Here is a 23623-nt window from a genome sequence, read left to right as displayed (position 1 = left end):
ACACATGACAAGTCTAAATTCAGTTAAAAATCTCATTTGGTATAATGTCACAATCAATTTAGGTTTTAAGGTAAACAGAATGATATACACAATGGAATAATATACCTATTAAATATGTTATAGCCTGTCCCTATATATACAGTCTCATTTGAGAAAGTCACTTTCAATTTAGGATTTTTTTGTTCACCATAATCATATATATATATATAATAAAATAATATACCTGCTTTAAAATGTCTTGTAGACTGTCCTAATTTATACAGTCTCATTTGAAGACGTCTCAATAAATTTTGGATTTTTAGGGAAAATCAATAATATACACCTGTTAAATCTGTTGTAGCCGGTCCTATGATATACAGTCACATTTGGTAATGTCAATCAATTAAGATTTGATATATTTATAATAATATACATAACAGAACAATATACCTATTAGATTTGTAGTAGTCTGTCCTATTATATACCTCTCATTTGGTAATGCCACAACAAATTTAGGATTTTCATATAAACAGAATAATATACTTATTTGATATGTTGTAGCCCGTCCTATAATATCAGGAAGTCAGGCTGACTCCATGACAGCAGCTCTGGGATCTAAGGCATCCATGTCATGTGAGGCTGTAGGATATCCACAACCTGATATCACATGGTACAGAAAAGATGGACAAATGCCAAGGTTTGTATCGATACATTTATTACTATGTAAGCAGGTGGTTGCCAGCTCTAGGTTTTATTTTTTTACAATGTCATATGTTATTCACAACCTGATATCAGGTGGTACAGAAAAGATGGACAAATGCCAAGGTTTGTATCGGTACATTTATTACTATGTAAGCAGGTGGTTGCCAGCTCTAGGTTTTATTTTTACAATATCATATGTTATTCACAACCTGATATCAGGTGGTACAGAAAAGATGGACAAATGCCAAGGTTTGTATCGGTACATTTATTACTATGTAAGCAGGTGGTTGCCAGCTCTAGGTTTTATTTTTACAATATCATATGTTATTCACAACCTGATATCAGGTGGTACAGAAAAGATGGACAAATGCCAAGGTTTGTATCGGTACATTTATTACTATGTAAGAAGGTGGTTGCCATCTCTAGGTTTTATTTTTACAATGTCATATGTTATTCACAACCTGATATCACATGGTACAGAAAAGATGGACAAATGCTAAGTTTGTATCGGTACATTTATTACTATGTAAGCAGGTGGTTGCCAGCTCGAGCTTTTATTTTTACAATGTCATATGGTATTTACAACCTGATATCACATGGTACAGAAAAGATGGACAAATGCCAAGGTTTGTATTGGTACTTTTGTTACTATTTATCCTGCAATTGGATGTTCTACTATAAAGATGCAGCCCTACAAATATCTTTTTAAAGCTCCGCCCACTGCGGGACTGAGTATTGAATGAACCTATATGTCACCTCAGAATGTGTATTGCAGTCGCATTACAATGACATATTAATTGCGAATTAACGATTACTTTTGTTTTCAAACATTTCTTTAGAACAAAAAGAATCACACTAATTTTCTAATAACATACACACATGAACAGCAGTCTTTTCTACGATGACAACTATTGATTGCAAAACTTGAATTTGTATGATTGTATAACAAAATCAACCATGTCAATTTCAGCATGCATGTTTAGTGAATGTTTCAAATTGGACAATGTTTTGTTGTTAGTTTTTACTGTTGAAATTAGTTTTTATGTTAAAATAGATAATTATTCACCTTGAGCGATATATTATTGTTGACCATTCAAGATAACTTATGTATTAAGACATTGTGTTACTGATAAATATTTACCTGGTAGGGTTCTATGTAGTGACATGCAGTACTCTCAAAATGCTTGTTTGAATCAATTGCAAGGTATGTGAATAAATAAATAAAAGCAATGAAGTACCAAATATTTGAAAATAAATTGTTCGTTTTCAATTTTAGCGAATATACAGTGGAGAAGGATGGTCGTCTGACAATACCCAAGGTAAACCCTGATGACGCTGGCATGTATGTCTGTAGTGCTGGTAATGAGCTCGGAAAGATTGAACAACCAATGGAACTTGTTGTTGGAGATCTGGTACCCTACTTCCCACAGAACCCAGTTTCCTATATAACTTATCCACCAATGAATGATGTTTATCTGGACTTTGATATCCTGCTTAGACTTAAACCAGAGGCAACTGATGGTAAGGGCAGAACATATTCATTATTCTAATGCAACAACGTTCTTAACGTTCATTTTGATTGGATAACGTCACTTTCTTACATGACATCAATTGACAATTGATGCTATGGGACGTACGCGCAAGCGCAGACGGCATATGACAGATTTTAAATACATGTTTTAACGTTGTTTTCTGTCATTTTCATTAGAATGGAGATAACAATATTGTATTTTAAGCTCCGACGGCATCAATTTTGGATTTGATGGTGGCAAATACCCGTTTACTGTCTCCGCTAACGCGTCGCCAGTAAACTTAATTTGCGACCATCAAATCCCCAATTGATGCCGTCGGAGCTTAAAATACAATACTGTTATTTCCTAAATGAGGTGCTTAGAGGAGAATTATTGAGGTTCAGTCAAGAATTGTTCAGGTCTGTCAAACATTTTGGTGTAAGCTTTTGAAAATATTTTCCAGAATGCATATGATTCAGAAATTCTGGCATTTATATTTTAATATATTGAAACATGAAAAAATCTTTAAAATTTTGATTTAGTAAAGATGGAAATATTTTCCTGAATTCATTACATTTTAGACAGGCATTTATCTTCCATTTTTTTTGTAACACAAGAAATATTTAGCTTAAGTAAAGATAAATTGTATTTTATTGTTTTTGACAGGTTTAGTTTTGTATAATGGTAACGAGGACTTCCAGAGAGGAGGTGGAGATTACGTCTGCTTTGGGTTGAGAGAAGGTTACCCAGAATTCACCTTTGATGTAGGATCTGGACCAGCCATCATTCAGGGTAACGAGACCTTGGACCTGAACCAATGGCACACAGTCAGACTAGAGAGAAACAGGAAAGCTGGTCAGTTGTGATTTATAAACATTTTAATTGAGAAATCATTTTATTAATATTTTTTCTGTTATACAATCCCGAAAGAGCCTAGGAAAACAGTTTTCTTTGGTCAAATCTTATTAAATACTTTCGATTCATTTATTTTTTTATGATACCAAATTTTGCAGATTTAGGGAAAAATACACATTGTAGTGGAAATTTAATTTTTGTGGCAACAACGAAGCCTATTATTGACAGCAAAATACTCAATGAAAATAAGTACTGTGGATTCATTTATTTTTGTGGCTACAAATTTTCAGAGATTGAGAAAAACCTGCATTTTCGTGGATATTTTATTGTACATTTATGGTTTTGCCAAAGTGTGTTTTTTTTTCCACTATTGATAATGAATTCACAAAAACTTAGGAAATAATATGAAATATGGATAAAAATAATCGGCTTAAATGAATAAAACATAATTGATTAATTTTATAAATACCAAAACCAATTACATGTATAATCAATTATCAGAAAAATGGGAGGTGTATAAAGAATTATTGTTTTGATACATTATTCCAATATTTTCCACTGGACATTTAGCAAGGAACAATAAATCGATTATATATATTTTTATGCAAGCAAATAATAAAAAATAAAGTTGTGGTAATATATTCTGTATTATTTACATGTGTTTTAAGTTCCTTGTTATTGATATTTTTTTATTAATTAAGGAAGCTGGCTTGTCATGTTTTGGATTTTTTTGGCAGATTTTCGGAATCCTCTGGTTTTATCCATTTGAATGCATTGAAAAAATTTGACCGGTGACCCCCATTTTTCTTTATGAAAATCTTTTACATGTACAAATGTATAATGATAAGCCATCGGTAAAAGTCTTATAAAATTTTAATTACTTTTTAAATGTTTTTGAGAACTTCAACTTGTTAATAATAAAACTATGAAAAGTCGAGAGAGAATATTATCCCGCCAAAATTTCAATCCCTCATATCTCGAAAACAAGCACAGTGACCTACATATTTTTTTGGCTCTTTGGATTCCTTAATTAATTGCCTATCAATATAAACTAGTGTTTTGAAAAGTTAATTACTTTGAAACTGAGAAGCGAACTCCCTTAAATTTTTCTTAAAGATTAAGATGTGTAATTTATTATGATTATGAATATATTATTTTTCTAATGCTACTTTTGAATGGAAATTTCCACAGTAAGTATCAAATATTAAATGTATAATATGATATATTAATTTATGAATCAATGAACACATACAATCAATGGTTTGTTGGTAAAAGATTGACTTTTTGCAGTGATTTGCAAAATACAAATTGGTTTTGGGCATGTTTGAAGTTAATCATTAAAAAATGATAAAAAGTATCAATGGAAATAAAAGATATTACAACATTATCAGAAAGTTACTACTGTATTATTCAAATAGATTTACTATAATAGTTTACCTAACGGTGTGTGCATTAGTTGAATTGGGAACAATGGACAATAATGCAAGATATTTTATTGCAATTTCTGAAAACACTGCAAATGAATAATGCTGTAAAATTCAACTTTTAAATGTTGCCAGACTATGCCATGGCTTACACTGCAATAATAAAATGTTGCAAACATTTTTAGTTTACAGTAAGTACTGGTGATGTAGCTGTATTAGTAGCATATCATATACCTTAAGGAATTCTGCTCAAATTCCGGTATCAGAAGCCATTTTACAATTGAAGTCGTGTCTACGTTTTAACCTCTGTGTTTATCAGAAGAAAAACAGCAGTAAGATCGCTTGTTTTTTTGTCTGTTGTTCATGTAGTATAATTTGATTTTCTATCATATCACAGGTACTTTAACTGTCAATGAGAAACAGAAATACATTGGAGAAACTCCTGGCCGATTCCAGGGCCTGGACCTCACACAAGACATGTACTTAGGTGGTGTTCCAGATTATAGTAAGATACCTCAGCCAGCCAGATATACCACAGGATTTGTAGGTAATGTCAAATTTATATTTACATTTTTTTCATTGATGACTTATTGGTATATTTTGCCCCCACAAAGACAGTAGAGGGGCATTATGTTTTCTGGTCTGTGTGTCAGTCAGTCTGTTGGTTCTTTCATCTGTCTGTCAGGCTTTAGTCTAAAGTTTTTGGTCAAGTTAGTTTTTGATGAAGTTAAAGTCCAATCAACTGGAAACTTAGTACACATGTTCCCTATGATAAGATCTTTCTAATTTTAATGCCAAATTAAAGTTTTGACCTACATTTCACTGTCCACTGAACATAGAATAGTGCAGCTGGGCATCTGTGTACTATGATTATGAACATAGGCTTGTTTAGTTGACTTTCAATTTTCTGTTTTTTAAAAGGCAAAACTCCATTCACAATGTTAATTTTTCTGTATTATTCTTTTCCCTGGCTCCATAAAGGTAAGATTTACTCAGAGGGACATTTTTAAATGATAACCAACACTTAATTAATATTTTCAAGAAAAGCTGGTATTAAAATTTCCTAATTTGTGAAACAAGATCAGTTGTATATTTATAGTTTTTCATTTGATTTTATACCAAAAAGATATGATAAAAATTAATACATGTCAGATATCAAAGGAGTGTCACAGTTAATAGCTCTATAACTAATCATCCCTTAATCCACTAGGGCATAAATATAAGATACACTTGTATGACAATGTTATGGAGACTCTTCCAGTTAATTAACTATTTTTGCAAGTTACCTGGAAAAGTCAAAAGTCTTGTTTTTCATTAGGTTCTCCACCTCCTTTCTCTTATAGGCTTTTTAAACAAATTGGCCAATGTTATATTGCCAAAAGTTGCTGAAAGAGGTTTTATTCATAACTATTTGTAAAAGGTATTTGATTTTTTTGCCAGGTGCCATTAGCCAGGTTGAAAGAAATGGTGATAACTTGAACTTGGGAGCTGATGCTGTTACTCTAGAGGGTATAGAGATGTATGATGCCTGTCAGAACAGACCATGTATGAATGGAGCTAGATGTACTCCTGCTAATTCAGGAGATGGATTCAGATGTGTCTGTCCTCAAGGATTTACAGGGGAGAGATGTGACCAACAGGGACAGAGATGTTATCCAGGTAATGAATTGTGTCTTTGTTGTGTTGGGGAGTCACTGTCTGACTCAATGTGCCCAACAGGGACAGAGAAGTTATCCAGGTAATAAATTGTGTCTATGTTTGTGAGTTTAAACCTCCCTTTTGGCAAGGTACATTTGACAAAATGACTTGGATTGCCAGTTAATATTCCTCTTCTGGTACTCCAGATTCCTCCAACATAATGGCTGCCATAATACAGCCTAGTGTGCTCTTAGTGGTGTTAAACACCAGGAATGATTCAATCATGATTGTTTAGGATTTTAAGAATATACTTATCTTTTACAGGTGCCTGTGGACCAGCTGGACGTTGCCGTGACCTTCCTAATGGGTTCACTTGTATTTGTCCAATGGAAAGTTCTGGACCTGGTTGTCTGACAGGTGAATATTATTATTTTTACCCTGGTAGTATGATATCAATTTACTGGCATTTCATTAGTTTTTGTGAATGACAAATTGAAAATTTCCATAGAATAGAAAATGTTTAAGGATGCATGGATAATGTATTTAAAAAACAAGAAATCAATAATTATAAATTCTAAGGAAAACAAAACTTCCAATTATTTGAGTGCCTGCTATTCTCCCACCACTATCATTAATTTTTTAAACAGCCTGTAGGTATTATATGTACATCCAAACACCAAAATTATATAATTTTTATTTAAATATTCCATGGATGTTGAGTCTAAATTCAGACACCCATGAAAATGCCTTATGTTAAGGTGGTACCAATCACCTTGACTAAACTAAATTTGACTTGTTTACTTTTATTAAAATTTGGACAAAATATTTACTTTAGGCCATTGACAAAATAAAATTGAGAATTGAAATGAGGAATTCGTTAAAGAGGCAATAACCCGACCGTAGAAAAGAAAGAAAAAAAACAACAGCAGAAGGTCACCAACAAGTCTTCAATGTAGCGAGAAATTCCCGCACCCGGAGGCGTCCTTCAGCTGGCCCCTAAACAAATATATACTAGTTCAGTGATAATGAACGCCATACTAATTTCCAAATTGTACACAAGAAACTGAAATTAAAATAAAACAAGACTATCAAAGGCCAGAGGCTCCTGACTTGGGACAGGCGCAAAAATGCGGGGGGGGGGGGGGGGGGTTAAACATGTTTGTGAGATCTCAACCCTCACCCTATACCTCTAACCAATGTAGAAAAGTAAACGCATAACAATACGCACATTAAAATTCAGTTCAAGAGAAGTCCGAGTCTAATGTCAGAAGATGTAACCAAAGAAAATAAAGAAAATGACAATAATACATAAATAACAACAGACTACTAGCAGTAAAAATATATAAAAAAAGATAATAATTGAACCCAACACTGCAATGGAAATATTTCATTGGTTATACATAAGGCAGTTTGACAAGCACTAATTTTGATCATTGAGAAGCTCAATACTTCCTGAATAATAAAACAGAACTTAAACATTCAGCTGAGTTTTACAGAGTTATCTCCCTGTAGTGTTATTTACAAACCTAAAAATGTACACAAATTTGATGATTTAACTATATTTCAGTTGGAAGAATCAACATTCCAAGATTCAACAAGACTTCATTTGCTGCCTACGCTGCAGTACAAGGAGCTAAGTTTGAAATGAAGATAGAATTAGAATTTAAACCACACAGTCTGGATAATGGAATTGTTTTATATAGTGCTCAAAGTAATGATGGAATTGGAGATTATGTCTCTTTGGCTCTAAGGAATGGATATTTGGAGTTCAGATACAATACTGGCTCAGGTAAGTCAGAACTGGATATCTCATTTGCTTTACTTATTCCCTAGGTAGCAATGTTTGGAAACAACAAAATATCACAAACATGTTTTAGATGAAGTACAGTACATTCCGGTTATTTGCATAGCCTATTTGTCAGACAAAATTATGCAATAAAGCGGAGTATGCTTATATGCTTATATGCAAAATTACGGAGTCAAATTACATTGATAGTGCAGATCAGCAAAGAAGAAAGATGAACGTCCGTAGTCCACTTACAACATATTGAATGCTTATTTATTCTAATAAAAGTTATTTGTCTAGTGTCATACATTTTATTTCATTGTGTATTCTTTTAATAAAGTTTATAAACACATTTTGTTTTAGTTTATTTATGTACCGACTTTTCCTTCACCTGAGATACGAAAATAAAATTGTTCTAAAAATAGATTTGTTTCTATGACCCGGATGTACAAATTACATTGTTACGCTTTGTTTAAAATTAACTGTTTAACAATACTACACAGTTTATAATCATTGTAAACAATAATTGTGCAATGAACTGCCTTTGATATTCAGTATTTACCGATTACAAAGTGATGTGACACTGTTACTTTAACATCGTTATAACATATAACATCCTATATGCAAAGATGATGGGGCCCTGCACGGGTTATTTGCTGGACACAAGTGTTGAAAGTGAGAAAATATAATAATCAGAAGTTAATTTTCTTTTAAAAAAATATTAAAAAGGAAAGATTGATGTATAAAATTCTTTAACCATGTATAAATGCCCTGTAATATTTAACATAAATGTAGATCACCCAAGCTGAATTATGAGATTACACATTGAATAATGATCGATAATTAGCAGGCGTTGATGTTTTAAAAATTCACCCAAAATGTAATCTATGAACAATGTTTGAAATTCAATCAATAATTAACATCTTTTGAGATAGAAGATCATAGAATGGTTGTGTTTTTACAACAATCAGCTGATTGACATTTTTATGACCTCGAGGCTTAAAATAGAGTATATGGGAAACTTTACCTGTGTACACATCGAGGCCTTTTCTATAATCATATAAACACGAAAGATACTGTTTTAAAATTTTATTTGAATAACACACAAGTAAATGTGAAATAATAATGAAAATTATGATGCATTCAAGAAAAATATACTTACCAAATTGCCGTTTCCGGTCAAAAATCTCGTCAGTTTTAACTGAGCATATCTAGCTGACGATTATTTTCTATGCAATAAACTGAAATGCCACTTGGAAGGCTATGCATATAACCGGACAATTTAACATTAGGTGAATGGGAAATGGTTTTGTGCAGGAGAAAAGTATGCAATTAACCGAATTATGCTATTAAGCAGTATGCAATTAAGTGGAATCGACTGTATATGTGACATTATTCATGTGTTTTGCATGTCAGCAAAGATTATTAGTTCTCAAATTTGTTATTCAACTTCTCATGCATATTTAAAAAGAAAAGCCTTCAATTTGATTTCAGGCCCAGCAGTTCTCAGCAGTAGACGCAGGCTAACAGTCAATGAATGGGTCAAGGTTGTTGCTTCTAAACAAGGACAGGAAGGAACACTTGTTGTTAATGATGAAGAGCCTGTCAAAGGTGAGATAACTATACCTAATTTTGAGGTTTAGGGGAGTGTGAATGTTTGAAGTCCAAATTTTGCAATTTTGAGATCTGTGTTTGAAGTGAAAATGGTTTCTTTTTCTTCAAAATTTGATCTGTTTGACTAAGATTCAAACTTCTTATCTGTTGATCTTTAGAGTTTTGTTTTATTCTTAGAAATGATTTTATCTATAGTATCTTCTGATTAAAAGATATTTATCTCATATACCACTAAAATGCATCGAAATATTCAATTTTAGATAATTTTTCAACTCAATTTTGTAAGTCACCACCCATTAAATTGCCTAGCCAATCATATCTCGATATATTTTTTTGTCATGGTTTCTAAGCAACTTATGGGTGATAATTGTGACTTTAATTTCCCTCAGTTGAGTTGATTGATGATAGTTTTCAATAAATATTTTTGTTTTGACCTTTGATAAATGAGACCTTAATTGACCTTAGTTTTGTCAATTGGTGATTTTTTTTTATACAATGTTTTTGTTTAGACCTTGGTTGCTAAGCAACTAATGGTTGATAATTGTGACTTTTATTGCCCTCAGTTTGGCCATGGAGTTACTACAACAATAGATATAGAAATTACTACAACTACCATCTGTTGAGACGTTATCGTTACAGAAGAGGTATAGGCACTGCTTGATATTTGTTTTTTTTAAAAGTAGTATAAAAAAACCATTGAAAATTCCTAATTTTACTTTAAAAAAAACCTAAGAGAATGTACAATAACTTTTATGTTTCTATGGTACAGATTTGAGTTTGACCAAAAAAATCTTGGGACCAAAATTTATCCTACGTTAGCAACAATTCTATATTTACTATCAATTTTAGTCGAAAGATTTTATGGGAAATGCAGGTCTGAATTGCCTTGACAGATAAGCTGTCAACCAGCATTGGTTGTTGTTTTGAATTGAAAACAGTTACCTCCAAATAAAATCTGTCAAAAAATTATGTGCAATAGAAAAAATTGTTTGTTTAATAAAGTAAAATGTTCTCATGGATTTTTTTAACAGATATCAAATTTTCAATGGTGTTTTCATACTGCTTGTATGCTTATCTTTGTCTTTGGAGACCAGTATTTTAACTTGGTGTGGGTTTTTCCATTATGATGAGCTTAGTTTTATCATTAGAATCAACATCATAAATCATTATCATTTTATTTTAGATTTTTGCATGTAAAAGGAAGATTCCTTTTAAGTAGGTCATTGTAACTTGAATATTGGAAATGCATGGGTAGGGTTTAAAATATAGGAACAATATTTACTAGCCGTTAAGTATACATATATTTAGTAACTTAAAGATAAGTTGATATTTTAAGAATGTCCCATATTGTTGTGGGTTTTTTTTCTTAGTTATCACGGGGTTTTTTTTCTAGACAAAAAAACGTGATAACTAAGAAAAGAAATCGAAATGGAAAAAAGATTTTGTTTGTTAGAAAAGGTTTCAATAAATTAAAAAAATTAAAGTTTTGCCAACCCACACCAAGTAGTAAATGAAAGGTCTTGTTTTTCGCTACATTTGAGATTTTTAATCATTTAATTAACATTTTGTGTGGTCTTAAACAGGATCATTACACTGTCCTGATAAGAAATATGTTGGCCTTATTTTTGTTTGTCAATGTTAAAACTTTTTTTGTTAACAAAAAATAATTTGGAATGTGCATATCAACTATTTAATTTAGATTTTTTTGTGTCTTTTTCTGATTTTTTTCTTTCTGAAATAGATTTGAATGTGCATGTAAATTCAAGTCATGAAATACCAATTACTTTTTCAACATAATTTCTTAATTGAAGCTTGCTTTTACTGCTTGAAATGCAAATTACTGGCAGCATTTACTCAATGTTTAAAAATAGCATTGCAAGTTCATCATCAGAAAAGAGTGACAAAAACAGTTTGTAAATCACTGCAGAGATAAGTGAAGACTGAGCAAAAAAACACATAAAACTAGGGTTGAATTTAAATGATCTCCAATGGTCAGTAGCTCCTGCTCCACTTGTGACACCTGTCATATCTCTCTTGCTCCACTTATGACACTTGTCATATCTCTATTGCTCCAAACTAAGAGATGAATATCCCCTAAAATATGATATATTATAGCATCAAATCACATGTTAATACCAATCACATCAAATAAAACTATCTCTTTCTGCAAGAACCACAATTAAACATGGTGTCAAAGCTTGCTATCTTGACCTGTAATCAGATGATGACTTTCAATGATATTTTTAAATTTTGTGTAGTTATATATTTGGAACTTGGACAAAAGTGTATATATAAAGCTTTCACATCTATAAGGAATTGCTTAATTTATGAGAATGAATATTTTTTCTGTTTAAATCTATGTTTTGAAAATAGGATATCTTATAATTTTTCCTTAAGAATGTTAGTAGAAATGTTTTTTTCTGACATGCTGACACATGCATGCACAAAATTAGGTAATTCTTAACCAATCACAATGCATGATGTCTGCTGTTGAAAATTTGATTGGAGGAGTACCATTTGTTAAGAAGGTATAAACCAATCAAAATGCTTGATGAATGCTCTGAAGAATTTGAAATGGCCAATCGATGAATAGATTGATTGTCATTGCATGGTGTCATGAGAGATTAGTTTTAACTTAAAATTTAGATGTCTGTCTTTCCATTCTGTTCTTCATAATTTAACATTTTAACCTAATGATGGAAGTTTCAGTCAGTAATCGTTTTTTTTAGCTAACTTGGTCCAAGGCAGTGGCGGATCCAAGGAAGGGGGGGGGGGGGGTCGGGGGCATTTTAATGGGGACATGTGGTCCTTGGTTGGGTTGGGACCCCCCCTTTTTAAATGGCTTGATCCGCCCCTGAAAGACTTCAGCCTGACACTTTACAGCTGTTGTTATGTTTTAATTTCAAAAATTTGTTCTGCTACAAACATTGGAACTCATGAAAATTGGCAGAAATGATTTTTATGCGTTTTCATTGCCCCTTTGGTGTCATGAGAGTTAGAAAGACTATTTTATGGGAATTTATAATTGAACTGTTTAGTATGTGGGAATTTGGGGAAAGTCCATTTTATTTTTGGGAATTCAGGATTTCATTATATTGTGATACAAAAATGGGTCCATTATTTTCATGGGAGTTTAGCTGTATTGGTTTGGCATTTATTTTCTCTGGAATTCTGGATGAAAACCCAATCAATCCCTCTCTATTGTTTCCCCCTTAAAAGAAAAAAGATGACAAATCAAAGGTCATCAGTGAAATATAAATCTCAAAAGATAAATGTACAATATGGGGAAAGCTTCTATTCAGTGGTCACTTCTATTCAGTGGTCAGCTATGTAATTGAACTGCTATGCCATTAGCTAGTCAATATTGAGGTAGTAAGTTTGAATCCATCAAGTAGAGAGGATCACTCTATGCACTCAACACCAAGCTAATTTGACTTATTGGTCTAAGGATTGTCAGTTTTCCTAATATAGGTTGTTTTTTCTCTTTGGGGACTCCGCTTACCCTATCAATAAAAACTGACTCACGAAATTGTAAAATAGAGCTGAAAGTGGCATTAAGGTGGTACCTAATACTTTCACTAAAATTAATTTGGCTCGTTTAATTTTCATAAAATTTTGTCAAAGTATTTACTTTGATTCTTTAACAAAAATATTAAAAGAATAAAAAAATTTGAACCAACCGTTTTGTCAGAAAAATTACACTGGTTATATAGCAGTTTGACAAACACCAATTTTGATCATTGAGAAGCTTAATATTCCCTTTACAACACAACGTTATTAAAACGTTTAGCTGATTTTACAGAGTTATCTCCCTGTAGTGTTAGGTACCACCTTAAACACCAATCAACATTTAGCTTCATTTGATATTGACCATTCTTGATATTAGGCTTAGCTACCAGGTGTCCATTGCTTGATCTTTAAATTGACCTTTTTATCTTGTATCTCATGTCTTGAGCTTAATCTTGATTGGCTAATATAGTTCTTAGATTTTTTTAAATTCAGATATTGATTGTTATCTGTTCAATTTATCTTTCACTTTAACTTTTAAAATATAATGGTAACTTTGCATGGTTACGAAATTTATTTTCAGAAGTATATTTCTTACTTTCTATCAATATTAAAAATCAAGAATTATATATATTTGCAAAGAAAATGAAGTTTGATTTAGAAATTAAGATTTCAGATATTTCACAGACACTAGTTGGACATTTTGTAGTTAGTTTATAGAATTTTAATAATGCCAAGAAAAGGGGGGTTCGAATGAAAAGGGATTTAAAAAAATGTTTAATCATTCTTTAAATCTGATTCATTTTAAAACATATGGTCAATTACTTCCCTTTAAAATGTCAACAAGAAGGGAGGTAATCAATTTGTTTTAAAAATGACATTTACACTATTTTACTTAATTTTTAGCCGCATCACCTGGAACTACAATTGGTTTGGATCTAAGAACCATGTTATATATTGGAGGAACTGACTCTGATAATAAATTACCACAAAATCTGGGAATCACTGATGGCCTGGTCGGCTGTGTGGCTGAGGTGAGTTGTCATGTGATCAGGGTTCAAGAGTTCAGATTATGAGTTGTTATGTGATCTGGGTCCTGAGGTTCATGTTGAAATTTTTCTGTTAAATTTAAATTTAGATTTTACCATATATGGGCTGAAAATGTTTGAATTATCAAAATAAAAAAAAAAGTACAAATTTCTGGAGAGAAAACAGTGTTCATGTGTTTAAAGAAATCTTATTACATCTGATTACATATTTTTACTTTGTTATTTTATCTTCATTTTAACAGGTAACTATTAATTCCAAACAAGTAGATTTGATTGGTTCAGCTGTGGAGACATACAATGTACAAGATTGTGGGGAGAGAAACATCTGTAATCGTCGGCCATGTTTCAATGGTGGAACTTGTGAAAGACTTTCATCTTTGGAGTACAGATGTGTTTGTCCTACAAAATTCACTGGTCAGTATTTTGAAGATCTAGTTTTCTGTGAAGTTTCTATTTTTCGATAGCATTGGCAAAATTAAATCTTTTATTGGTTAGAGCTTTACCCCAAACTGTAACTTCTCAATATAAATGTGTTAGACACTTTGTAACAAACAAAACCTTCATTTTGAGTAAAACTGCTGCTCATAATAATTTATGGTTATGATATCAAAATGAGGCTATTTTGGCAATTTTGCTTTTTGATGGAATATTGCTTTTGACTGTTTTAGTATATTTGGCCTCACATGGAAAAAAAGAAGAATCGATAGTTTGAATGTTCTCTTGTATAAATAACTTCAATTACAATGTGACTTCTATCACCCTGTCTTAGGGTGGGGTTATGATGATATTGATCAGTCTTTGGTTTTCTATGATGTGTTTTGTATACGGTTGTTTGACTTTTGATCTTTTTTCATTTTAATGCCCCACCTACGATAGTAGACGGGCATTATGTTTTCTATTCTGTACGTCTGTTCGTCTGTCCGTCTGTCCCATTTCAGGTTAAAAGTTTTTGGTCAAGGTAGTTCTTGATGAAGCTGAAGTCCAATCAACTTGAAACTTAGTACACATGTTCCTTATGATATGATCTTTCTAACTTTAAAGCCAAATTAGACTTTTGACCCCAATTTCACGGTCTACTGAACATAAAAAATGAAAGTGCAAGTTTCAGGTTAAAGTTTTTGGTCAAGGTAGTTTTTGATGAAGTTGAAGTCCAATCAACATGAAACTTAGCATACATGTTCCTTATGGTATGATCTTTCTTATTTTAATGCCAAATGAGATATTTTTAACCAAGTTTTACAGTCCATTGAACATGGAAAATGATAGTGCGAGTGGGGCATCCATGTTCTCTAGACACATTCTTGTTTGCCTTAAATTGTTGTATTTTTTCTTCATTAAATGAGTTTGGATGTCCCTTTAGTATCGTTTATCTCTCAAGAAAGTCACTGTATAAAAACTTGATTTTTTTATTTCCAGGAAAGAATTGTGAGACCCAGATAAATGTATGCATCACCAAGCAGCCATGTCAAAACAACGCCCCATGTAGTATAACTGCTGATGGATACAGATGTGATTGTCCACTCGGTTATATTGGGGTTCATTGTGAAGGCAGTAAGTATTTTATACCTACAGTATCAAGTATAAATGCTTTTTGGTATGTTATGTCAATTTTGATTGGATGGTGTCTGAAATCAATTTCTAATATGAAGGTTGTAGTCATTAGTAACAGTTCAATAGCAGTCAATGTTTATCACCAAACAACAGTTTTGAGTTGGTCCGAGTGCACAGTTATCCTCCCATTGATTTTCGTTGTCCACGAATATAGTCCTTAGTGTGGACAGTGCTTTACTTGCCAATTTTTTTTTATACCCCTTCAAAATTCATTTCTCTGTGTTTTATGCCTCAAATAGCAAGTCAGGGGATGAAATAACACTGAAAAAATTTGTGTCTTGAATTTTAAAGTAAATTAAGTAGTGATTTAATGGTCCAGCTGAAAAAGGTTAAAATTAGCACTTCGGAAGTTATCAAAAGATTTCAAGACCCCCTTAACATAAAATTGTCCATATTTTGAGTAAAAGCAGATGAAGTTTTCTATAATTTTGATATAATTTGTCCCAAAAGTAGTACAACAAACTTTGAAAATATTATTGAGAAAGGGCAGGTGGGATTTTTATGCCCCACCTACGATAGTAGAGGGGCATTATGTTTTCTGGTCTGTGCGTCCGTTCGTCCGTCCGACTGTCCCGCTTCAGGTTTAAGTTTTTGGTCAAGGTAGTTTTTGATGAAGTTGAAGTCCAATCAACTTGAAACTTAGTGCACATGTTCCTTATGATATGATCTTTCTAATTTTAAAGCCAAATTAAACTTTTGACCAAAATTTCACGGTCCAATGAACATAGAAAATGAAAGTGCATGTTTCAGGTTAAAGTTTTTGGTCAAGGTAGTTTTTGATGAAGTTGAAGTCCAATCAACTTGAAACTTAGTACACATGTTCCCTATGATATTATCTTTCTAATTTTAATGCCAAATTATATTTTTTATCCAATTTCACGGTCCATTGAACATGGAAAATGATAGTGCGAGTGGAGCATCCGTGTACTTTGGACACATTCTTGTTCTAATTTTCATTTATGGTCTAAAAGAAATGCACTACGGAATAACTGTGCACTTGGACCAGTTGTCTTAAGATAATGTATTCAGGGGATATAGAACACTTACGAAAGTTAACTTAAAAAAAAATCAACTAAACATTTCAGTTACATACTATTTTTAGAAAAGAGAAATCAAGCACCATAATTTAAAAGGCATATTGATAACAATAAGTTTTTGTCAAACTTCTTGGTATTCAACCAAGTTCACAGTTCCTGAAAATTGTGTGGTTCAAATTTCTTGAAACTTCTATATTTTGATTAACAGTCCAAAGTGGATAGTCAAGATAATTAAATGGTCCAAATCTAGAATTTAAAATTGATGCTATTACTTGGTAGAGTATTTATTAAGAAACCAAATAAACTAAAAATATTGATAGGTTATGGGGCTCCTTTTCGAGATATTGTTTTTTTTTTAAATGTAGGTAAAAAGCTGACATGGACTTTAACCTGATATGTGTATTCTGGTATAATTTGGGTATTGAATTGAAAGAAAAAGAACATAGAATCGGCCTAAATTTGTGTGAATGGCATTTTTGGAGCTTTTGAAGTCTTTTATAAAAAGATAATGCATGTTATGGGGTAAAATATTTAACCCTGTATTGCAGAGAAAAAAACAAGGAGTCTGCACTTTCGACACAAATTTCCATATCTCATCTAAGTACAACCTTAAGTCAAAGTGTTGGGTATCCTCTTGAATATTTTAAAATTTGTCTTTTATATCATCTCAACAGCAACCCCACTTGGAGAAAAGATCACTGTTACAGGCGATGGATTTTTGGAGTTCGACAAGTCTTTCTTGACCCAGACAGAGAACAAACAGATTGTCAAAGTGACCATCAGGACCACAGAACCTAATGGTCTAATATTTTACCAGGGCCAGGCTTCTCCTGCAGGAGGCATTAGTCGGTCAAAGGACTATGTATCAGTTGGTCTTAAAGATGGATTTATAGAATATAGGTAATGTACCAAAGCTTTGTAGTTTTTCAAGTCCTAATTAATTTAGTTTTTGACAAATAAATATTTCAATTCAGATACACAGTCATATTTATTTCAATTCTGCTTATCTTATACTGTAAATTCAGAAATTATTACAAGGTTTTTATTGATGTGAATAACGCGACAGGGTGAGTTTCACAATGATGGGAACTCACATTCATATAACTGAAACATAGACAATTGTGCAGATTTTTTCGAAATCAAGTTCAAAGTTTTATTTCAAGTTGATACTCAATAAATTGATTCTAATCCTGGTATCTTTGATGAGTTTATTTACATAAACAATACCTCTAGAGAACTTTTCATATCACATTATTTAAACTCTCATTTTTGTCCCTTCTTGAATAATTGCAATAAGAAGTGCACTCAATAATTTCTGATTTTACAATAATTAACTTGGATTGTTATGATTGCTCTTTTTAAGGGAAAAAAAATCACATATGTTTGTTTAGGGGCCAGTTGAAGGATGCCTCCGGTGCGGGAGTTTCTAGCTGCATTGAAGACCTATTGATGACCTTCTGCTGTTGTCTGTTCTATAGTTGGGTTGTTGTCTCGTTGACACATTCCCCATTTCCATTTTCCATTTTATGATATTTTCAGGGTACAAAATATCATTTAATTTTCAATAAATTTTGGATACCTTGAAAATGCCAGAATAATTGGGATTCAACAGAGAAAAATTCCATAATTAAATATAAGTAATTCTCTTGAAATTCCTCCATTACATTTTATATTTTAAAATATACTTCTCGAATTTGGACTTTATATTGAACTAATGAGATGTGGTATGATTGCTAATGAGACAAGTATTGCCCCACCTAGTGGAGTTATGCTTGTCTGTCAGTGTGTTTGTTTACCCGCTTGTTTGTATATAGTCTGTACCACTTAAGGTTTAAGTTTTTGGTCTATGTGCTTCTGTCTAATAATTCTTATTGTAACTATGTTTGAATCTGTTTTTTACATTTCAGTTATGACCTTGGAAGTGGACCAGCAGTAATAAGGTCATTACAGAAAGTAAATGATGGCTACGGCCATACCATTGAAGTTACAAGGTAATGAATTATTTTTAATGTGATGAGGATTTAGAACAAATTTCAACCATACTTTCTCTCATCAAGTTCCTTTAGGCCAAATAAAATAATATGTGTGGTTCCAGTTACTAGAACATCTTAAGATAAGTAATGGGTAGATTGGAAGGTATGGATTTTTTTAATTTAATTTTTTTTTTACATTGAGCCTATGGGAGCAACATTCTGACATTATCGGCACTTGATAAAAAATTACAAAAATATCTTAAGGGTAGGCCTTTGTTAAGACTAAAAAAGTATTTCTTTAAGAAAACCACTGAATGGAATAAAACCAAACATGGCATGAATGTTCCTTATGAGATGCTGACCAAGCTTAAGTGTTGTTACTTTGTAGCCGATCCATCATCCAAGATGGCCGCCAGCAGGGGACTAAGTTTAACATAGGACCATACGGGGAAATACATACAAATGTCCTCATTCAGAGAACCATTGAATGGATGGAAGCAAACATAATAATATTAAACCTTATTTGGCATCAAACATCACTACAAGTATCTGTTTTGCTTTTTACATTTATTAATATTATATCAAAATCCCAAGTAGAGTCAGGTTAGCCATACAGGTTCTTGAGAGCCTCTAGTTGCTTATTACTTTAGTTTGCCCCGAAAAAATGTTATGAAACTTATACACAATGCTTATTATCACATAACACAGTTCAAGTTCATCTTAGTTATGCTCCTTTATAAACATGAAAGTTGCTGAATTTTTGGTTTGTTTACAAAGACATTACTTAAATATGCAAAAGGGACTAGACACAAGTTAATCAAACTTATATAGTCTTCTCCCAGTTGTTTACATGTGTTCCATGAACCCAATCTTCTTGCTTTATTACAAAATACCTATTTTTTGACAGATTGGGACGTCAGGGTACACTAAAGATTGATGACAAACAAGAAACTGTAGTTGAGGGTACATCACAAGGAATACTTCAGATGCTTAATGCAGGCAGCAATCTTTATATAGGTAAGTTCATTGTGTGAAGAGTGCCTCAAAAGAATAATTAGTCAACATATCAAAAACTGTCTATAGCCATGTATAATACGCGCCTCTCTACCAACTTCTGTTTTGGGTTTAAAATGCGTACTATACTTACATAGAAACGGTATACGTTTAGGGATTAACAAAAGGCAGAACATCAAGAAAAAATAGTTCTCCAACTTGGGCACTTCTATCTTAAGCTTATTCAGCAATTAAGAAAACAGAAAAACAAATCATATCGAAAAATCAATGACAGGTTTTACTATAATGTAAAGTCACTCACTCAGCACAGATGAAAAAAAAAACTTTATAGAAATCGTAATGTTATTATAATTAGTATTGAATGTTTCTTCAGGAATTTTTTAGGGTTGTATAAACTATCTTTAGAATGAAACCCTTTTGCACCAAATTTACTTCTATCAAAGCTAGATAAAACCAGATAAATTAAAACAAAAAAATCCAGACATCAGTTTTATTGAGTGAGGAAAGTTCATGCCTTGCTGTATGAAACACCAACAAATCTTTACTAATTTTTTTTTTAAAATCCAGATTTCAAATATTTTTTAAATTCAAATTCTTTTTTTTTTTAAATCAGTATTAAATGACATCTATAAAAATAACATTCTACAAAAAAAAATGAACATCCTGTATCCCTGATGTAAATAGGTGGTATTAAGTTTTACTTCAAATATATCATAAGTTATAAATCTTGCACCAACAGATATTTTCTTGAATTAATAAAACCCTCGTCAATTAAATAAAATGAAAATGGGTTAACACTTGCATGATTTAAGTTATTAAATTAATCTTTCTTTTTTTAGGAGGAGTACCTTCAGTGGAAACTATGACATCCAATAGATATAAAGAAACCTTTAGCGGTTGTATTTATGATATTTATTTCATGGACAAAGGGCCATTACGTGCCCCAGAAGATGCTGTTAGAGGATTCAATGTGCGCCCATGTAAAAGCTAAATTTGTTAAATGACAAGATTTTTTTTATAAGAGTGTAAAAATCTGTTAATATTTGTTAATGTGCATGTGTGATCTTGTTAATGTGAACAAATTGTCTGCCATATTTTGGAATACTTAGATGGCGTGTTTTGATTGGATGGTTGATCAAATGAAATGATTTCAAAGATATTTTTAGATGTACGAAATAAATTCCTTATGAAAAAAATTGCTTTAATTTTTCATAGCTTTGAAGTTTTCATAAAATAAATTTATATCCAGGGATGGAAGTTAAAAGATAATAAAAGCTCATTGAATTGTTATTTGTGCCAATAATTTTCAAAAGCATGGCAAATTAGTAAATTTTATGGATGAAGTGAACCAGCTTTTAAAATAACACATTTTGTGTACAATGATTGATATTATATGATTATAACAGTGAATAGTTTTCAGAATGCATGCAAGTTACGTACAGGAATGAAGTTAGCCATCTTGTTCACGCCACTAAGTTTTATTTAATTTCTAATATGGTAGTGATGCAGATCTGTTAATGTATTGAATGTGTGTTTCATTTGTTTTGTTAAATATGCAAAAATCATTTTGTAAAATGTTTTTTTTTTTAAATATTTGAATGTCAAAGTGTTTGAATTTTGACATCTTTATTGTAATAATGCTGTAATTAATATTGTCAAAAATAGGTGCTAATATACCTTATTGTACAATGTAGATAGTATCCCCTTTATTATTAACGCCATTCTATCTGTTTCTGTTTTTAAAAATAATATTTTTATGTATATTTCCTGTAGTGTGTTACCATAGATCCTGTTTATATTGTTGAACTTTCTATTTTAAATGGTAACAGGAGTTAACTTTGCAGGCACTTAACAGTACTTGATTGACTGCAAGCAAAAATGTCAGTTCTGAATTTGAAAAAAAAAAATAATATGAAAAGTAACTTCAAGAAGTTTCAGACTTCAAAGAGGACCTTAAGATCTATTTACTAATGATAATATTGGTAGGCATTTCAATAAAAAAAATCAAAAAACTAATTTTATTATAAAATATTGTATTTCAACATGTTTAAGGTGATGAATTCTATTGCAAATCCGAGACATTGTCTTATTTGTAATCCTTATCTTTAAATGTTTGTGTAACCTTAAAGGTTGTCATGGATACTGAGATTTGTGGAGGTTGTCATGACCACAGGTTGAACAAATCTACCACGCTTTTTATTTTTATTTCATTGTGTATTATTGTGATATATATAGACTTAATCCAAACATTTATATTTCATTTTATAAGTTTAGGTGCTGTATTTTTGTATTTTTTGTCTTATTTTATTTTAATAAAACCCATTTTTATATCATATAGTGTATTTTAGCTATTTTGAATGTTTTTGACAATGTATGTTGTCGTTTCTACAAAAATGAGAGCAAGCCTTTCCAATTAAAAGACATGATAAATTATGTTTTGTTACCTAAACAACTGCCAACTTTTTTCTATGTCAAATAATTTTGTAATTGTTTCTGTTAAATTATCGGTACAGTGTAAAAATACTCAGTTTGAAAAAATAAACAGTGAAGTTTATTTTTGAAATTGTATGATACTGGTTAACTAATACAAGTATAAATTCTTTCAGTTTGATAATTCCTAAAACGATAGTTTAATCATAATGTGAAGGAATGAAGATTACCAGTGTAGTCCTAGTTTTTTTTTCATTTTTACGTCTAAAATAGTTTAAAAGTTTATACTACATCATAGTGTTTATTTTGCAATAGATACTTATATACCGTTGCAAGCTAGTGAAAGCTTAAGCCCTAGCAAACTGTTTAGAACTACTGCCAAATTTCAATATTGGTTATAAAGCTGATAGAAAAAAAATTGGATGTGCAATGAATTTGTAGTAACAAATACCTCAGCTTTGATCAAAATATACCGGCCAGTGCTAAAAGTATTACATTTTATTATTAGCATATATTATAATCTCATTTTATAAGAAATCCATACTTATCTTTATATAGAATGCATATGTTCATGCACATTTTGTATTAAAGGTGCAAAATTTTGTTTGCTTGCTATACAGTTGAAGAACTCAGATTCAGAATATTTAAGTCAAATAATAAAATCATTGTTTTTAGCTTTTGATTTTAATTTGTTACAGATTAGGATCTGAATTCAGAGTTTTACTACAGTCCTAAAAATACCATTGAAATTATCCACTGAAGATGTACTTTAAACTTTTAAGTATTAATTGTAAGATTGAACAAGTTTGATTGCTTACAATTGAATGCCAGATGTCTGTTGCCGTATTGATCTACGTGAACTAAACTTTTCATCTGTTATCTAGTAGTTTCGTTTTTGCTATCTTTGTGGTTAGACTTGACAAAAATCTGTGGAAAACATAAGAACATGGTGGCAGTAATGCATTCAACCAATTGATTTACTAAAGTAAAATAACCACTGACAGACACTGTGTTACAATATCACAGGAACAAATAAAGTGTCCAAAGTCATTGCTTTAGATTTATACATGACAAATTGTAAATTCATTAAGAAACAAATGTTCATTAAGCTTGCAAATTGCAAGAGAAAAAACAGTGAAAAATAAGATTTACTGAATTGCAAATAATAGAATCTTGACCAATCCTACGATGTGATTGAATGGCAAAAATTACAAAGCATGTGCTTTAATTAAATACTTTACTTTCAACAGTACTTTTTAACAGTTTAGAAGTAAACTCATTGTTATCATTAGAAAATAAAAAAATAGAAAAATCTAGCATGCATCTAATTCTCATGAAATATTTTACAATTTATGAAGAGAAATGTATAATCAAATCAGTAAACGGAAATTTGAAGGTGCATCGATAACAAAATACTGAATAAACACTATTGAGCTTTTGTGTAGTTTTGATCTTTAATATGCCAGAGAATAAGTCACTAATGCCAGAGAATA

The 23623-nt window shown here is 31.4% G+C and overlaps 1 protein-coding gene across 1 annotated transcript in view; it reads left to right on the top strand.

Annotated features, from left to right (window-relative positions):
• Window positions 1-23568, top strand: part of LOC134693874 (basement membrane-specific heparan sulfate proteoglycan core protein-like) — a 172506-nt gene extending 148938 nt beyond the window's left edge. Inside the window, exons 73-88 of the mRNA XM_063554809.1 lie at window positions 541-676; window positions 1958-2202; window positions 2859-3047; window positions 4869-5018; window positions 5912-6130; window positions 6434-6526; window positions 7677-7898; window positions 9390-9506; window positions 10073-10153; window positions 13923-14050; window positions 14308-14479; window positions 15482-15616; window positions 17388-17613; window positions 18621-18704; window positions 19594-19703; window positions 20540-23568. Of these exons, the coding sequence (XP_063410879.1) occupies window positions 541-676; window positions 1958-2202; window positions 2859-3047; window positions 4869-5018; window positions 5912-6130; window positions 6434-6526; window positions 7677-7898; window positions 9390-9506; window positions 10073-10153; window positions 13923-14050; window positions 14308-14479; window positions 15482-15616; window positions 17388-17613; window positions 18621-18704; window positions 19594-19703; window positions 20540-20691 (2459 nt within the window). The 3' untranslated portion in view covers window positions 20692-23568. The remainder of the gene's footprint in view (window positions 1-540; window positions 677-1957; window positions 2203-2858; window positions 3048-4868; window positions 5019-5911; window positions 6131-6433; window positions 6527-7676; window positions 7899-9389; window positions 9507-10072; window positions 10154-13922; window positions 14051-14307; window positions 14480-15481; window positions 15617-17387; window positions 17614-18620; window positions 18705-19593; window positions 19704-20539) is intronic.
• The last annotated feature ends 55 nt before the right edge of the window (window positions 23569-23623 follow it).

Source organism: Mytilus trossulus, chromosome 12, assembly GCF_036588685.1.
Source record: "Mytilus trossulus isolate FHL-02 chromosome 12, PNRI_Mtr1.1.1.hap1, whole genome shotgun sequence".
In the NCBI taxonomy this organism is placed as follows: domain Eukaryota; kingdom Metazoa; phylum Mollusca; class Bivalvia; order Mytilida; family Mytilidae; genus Mytilus; species Mytilus trossulus.
Note: the sequence above shows the minus strand (reverse complement) of the source record. Positions and strands in the feature narration are given on the sequence as shown.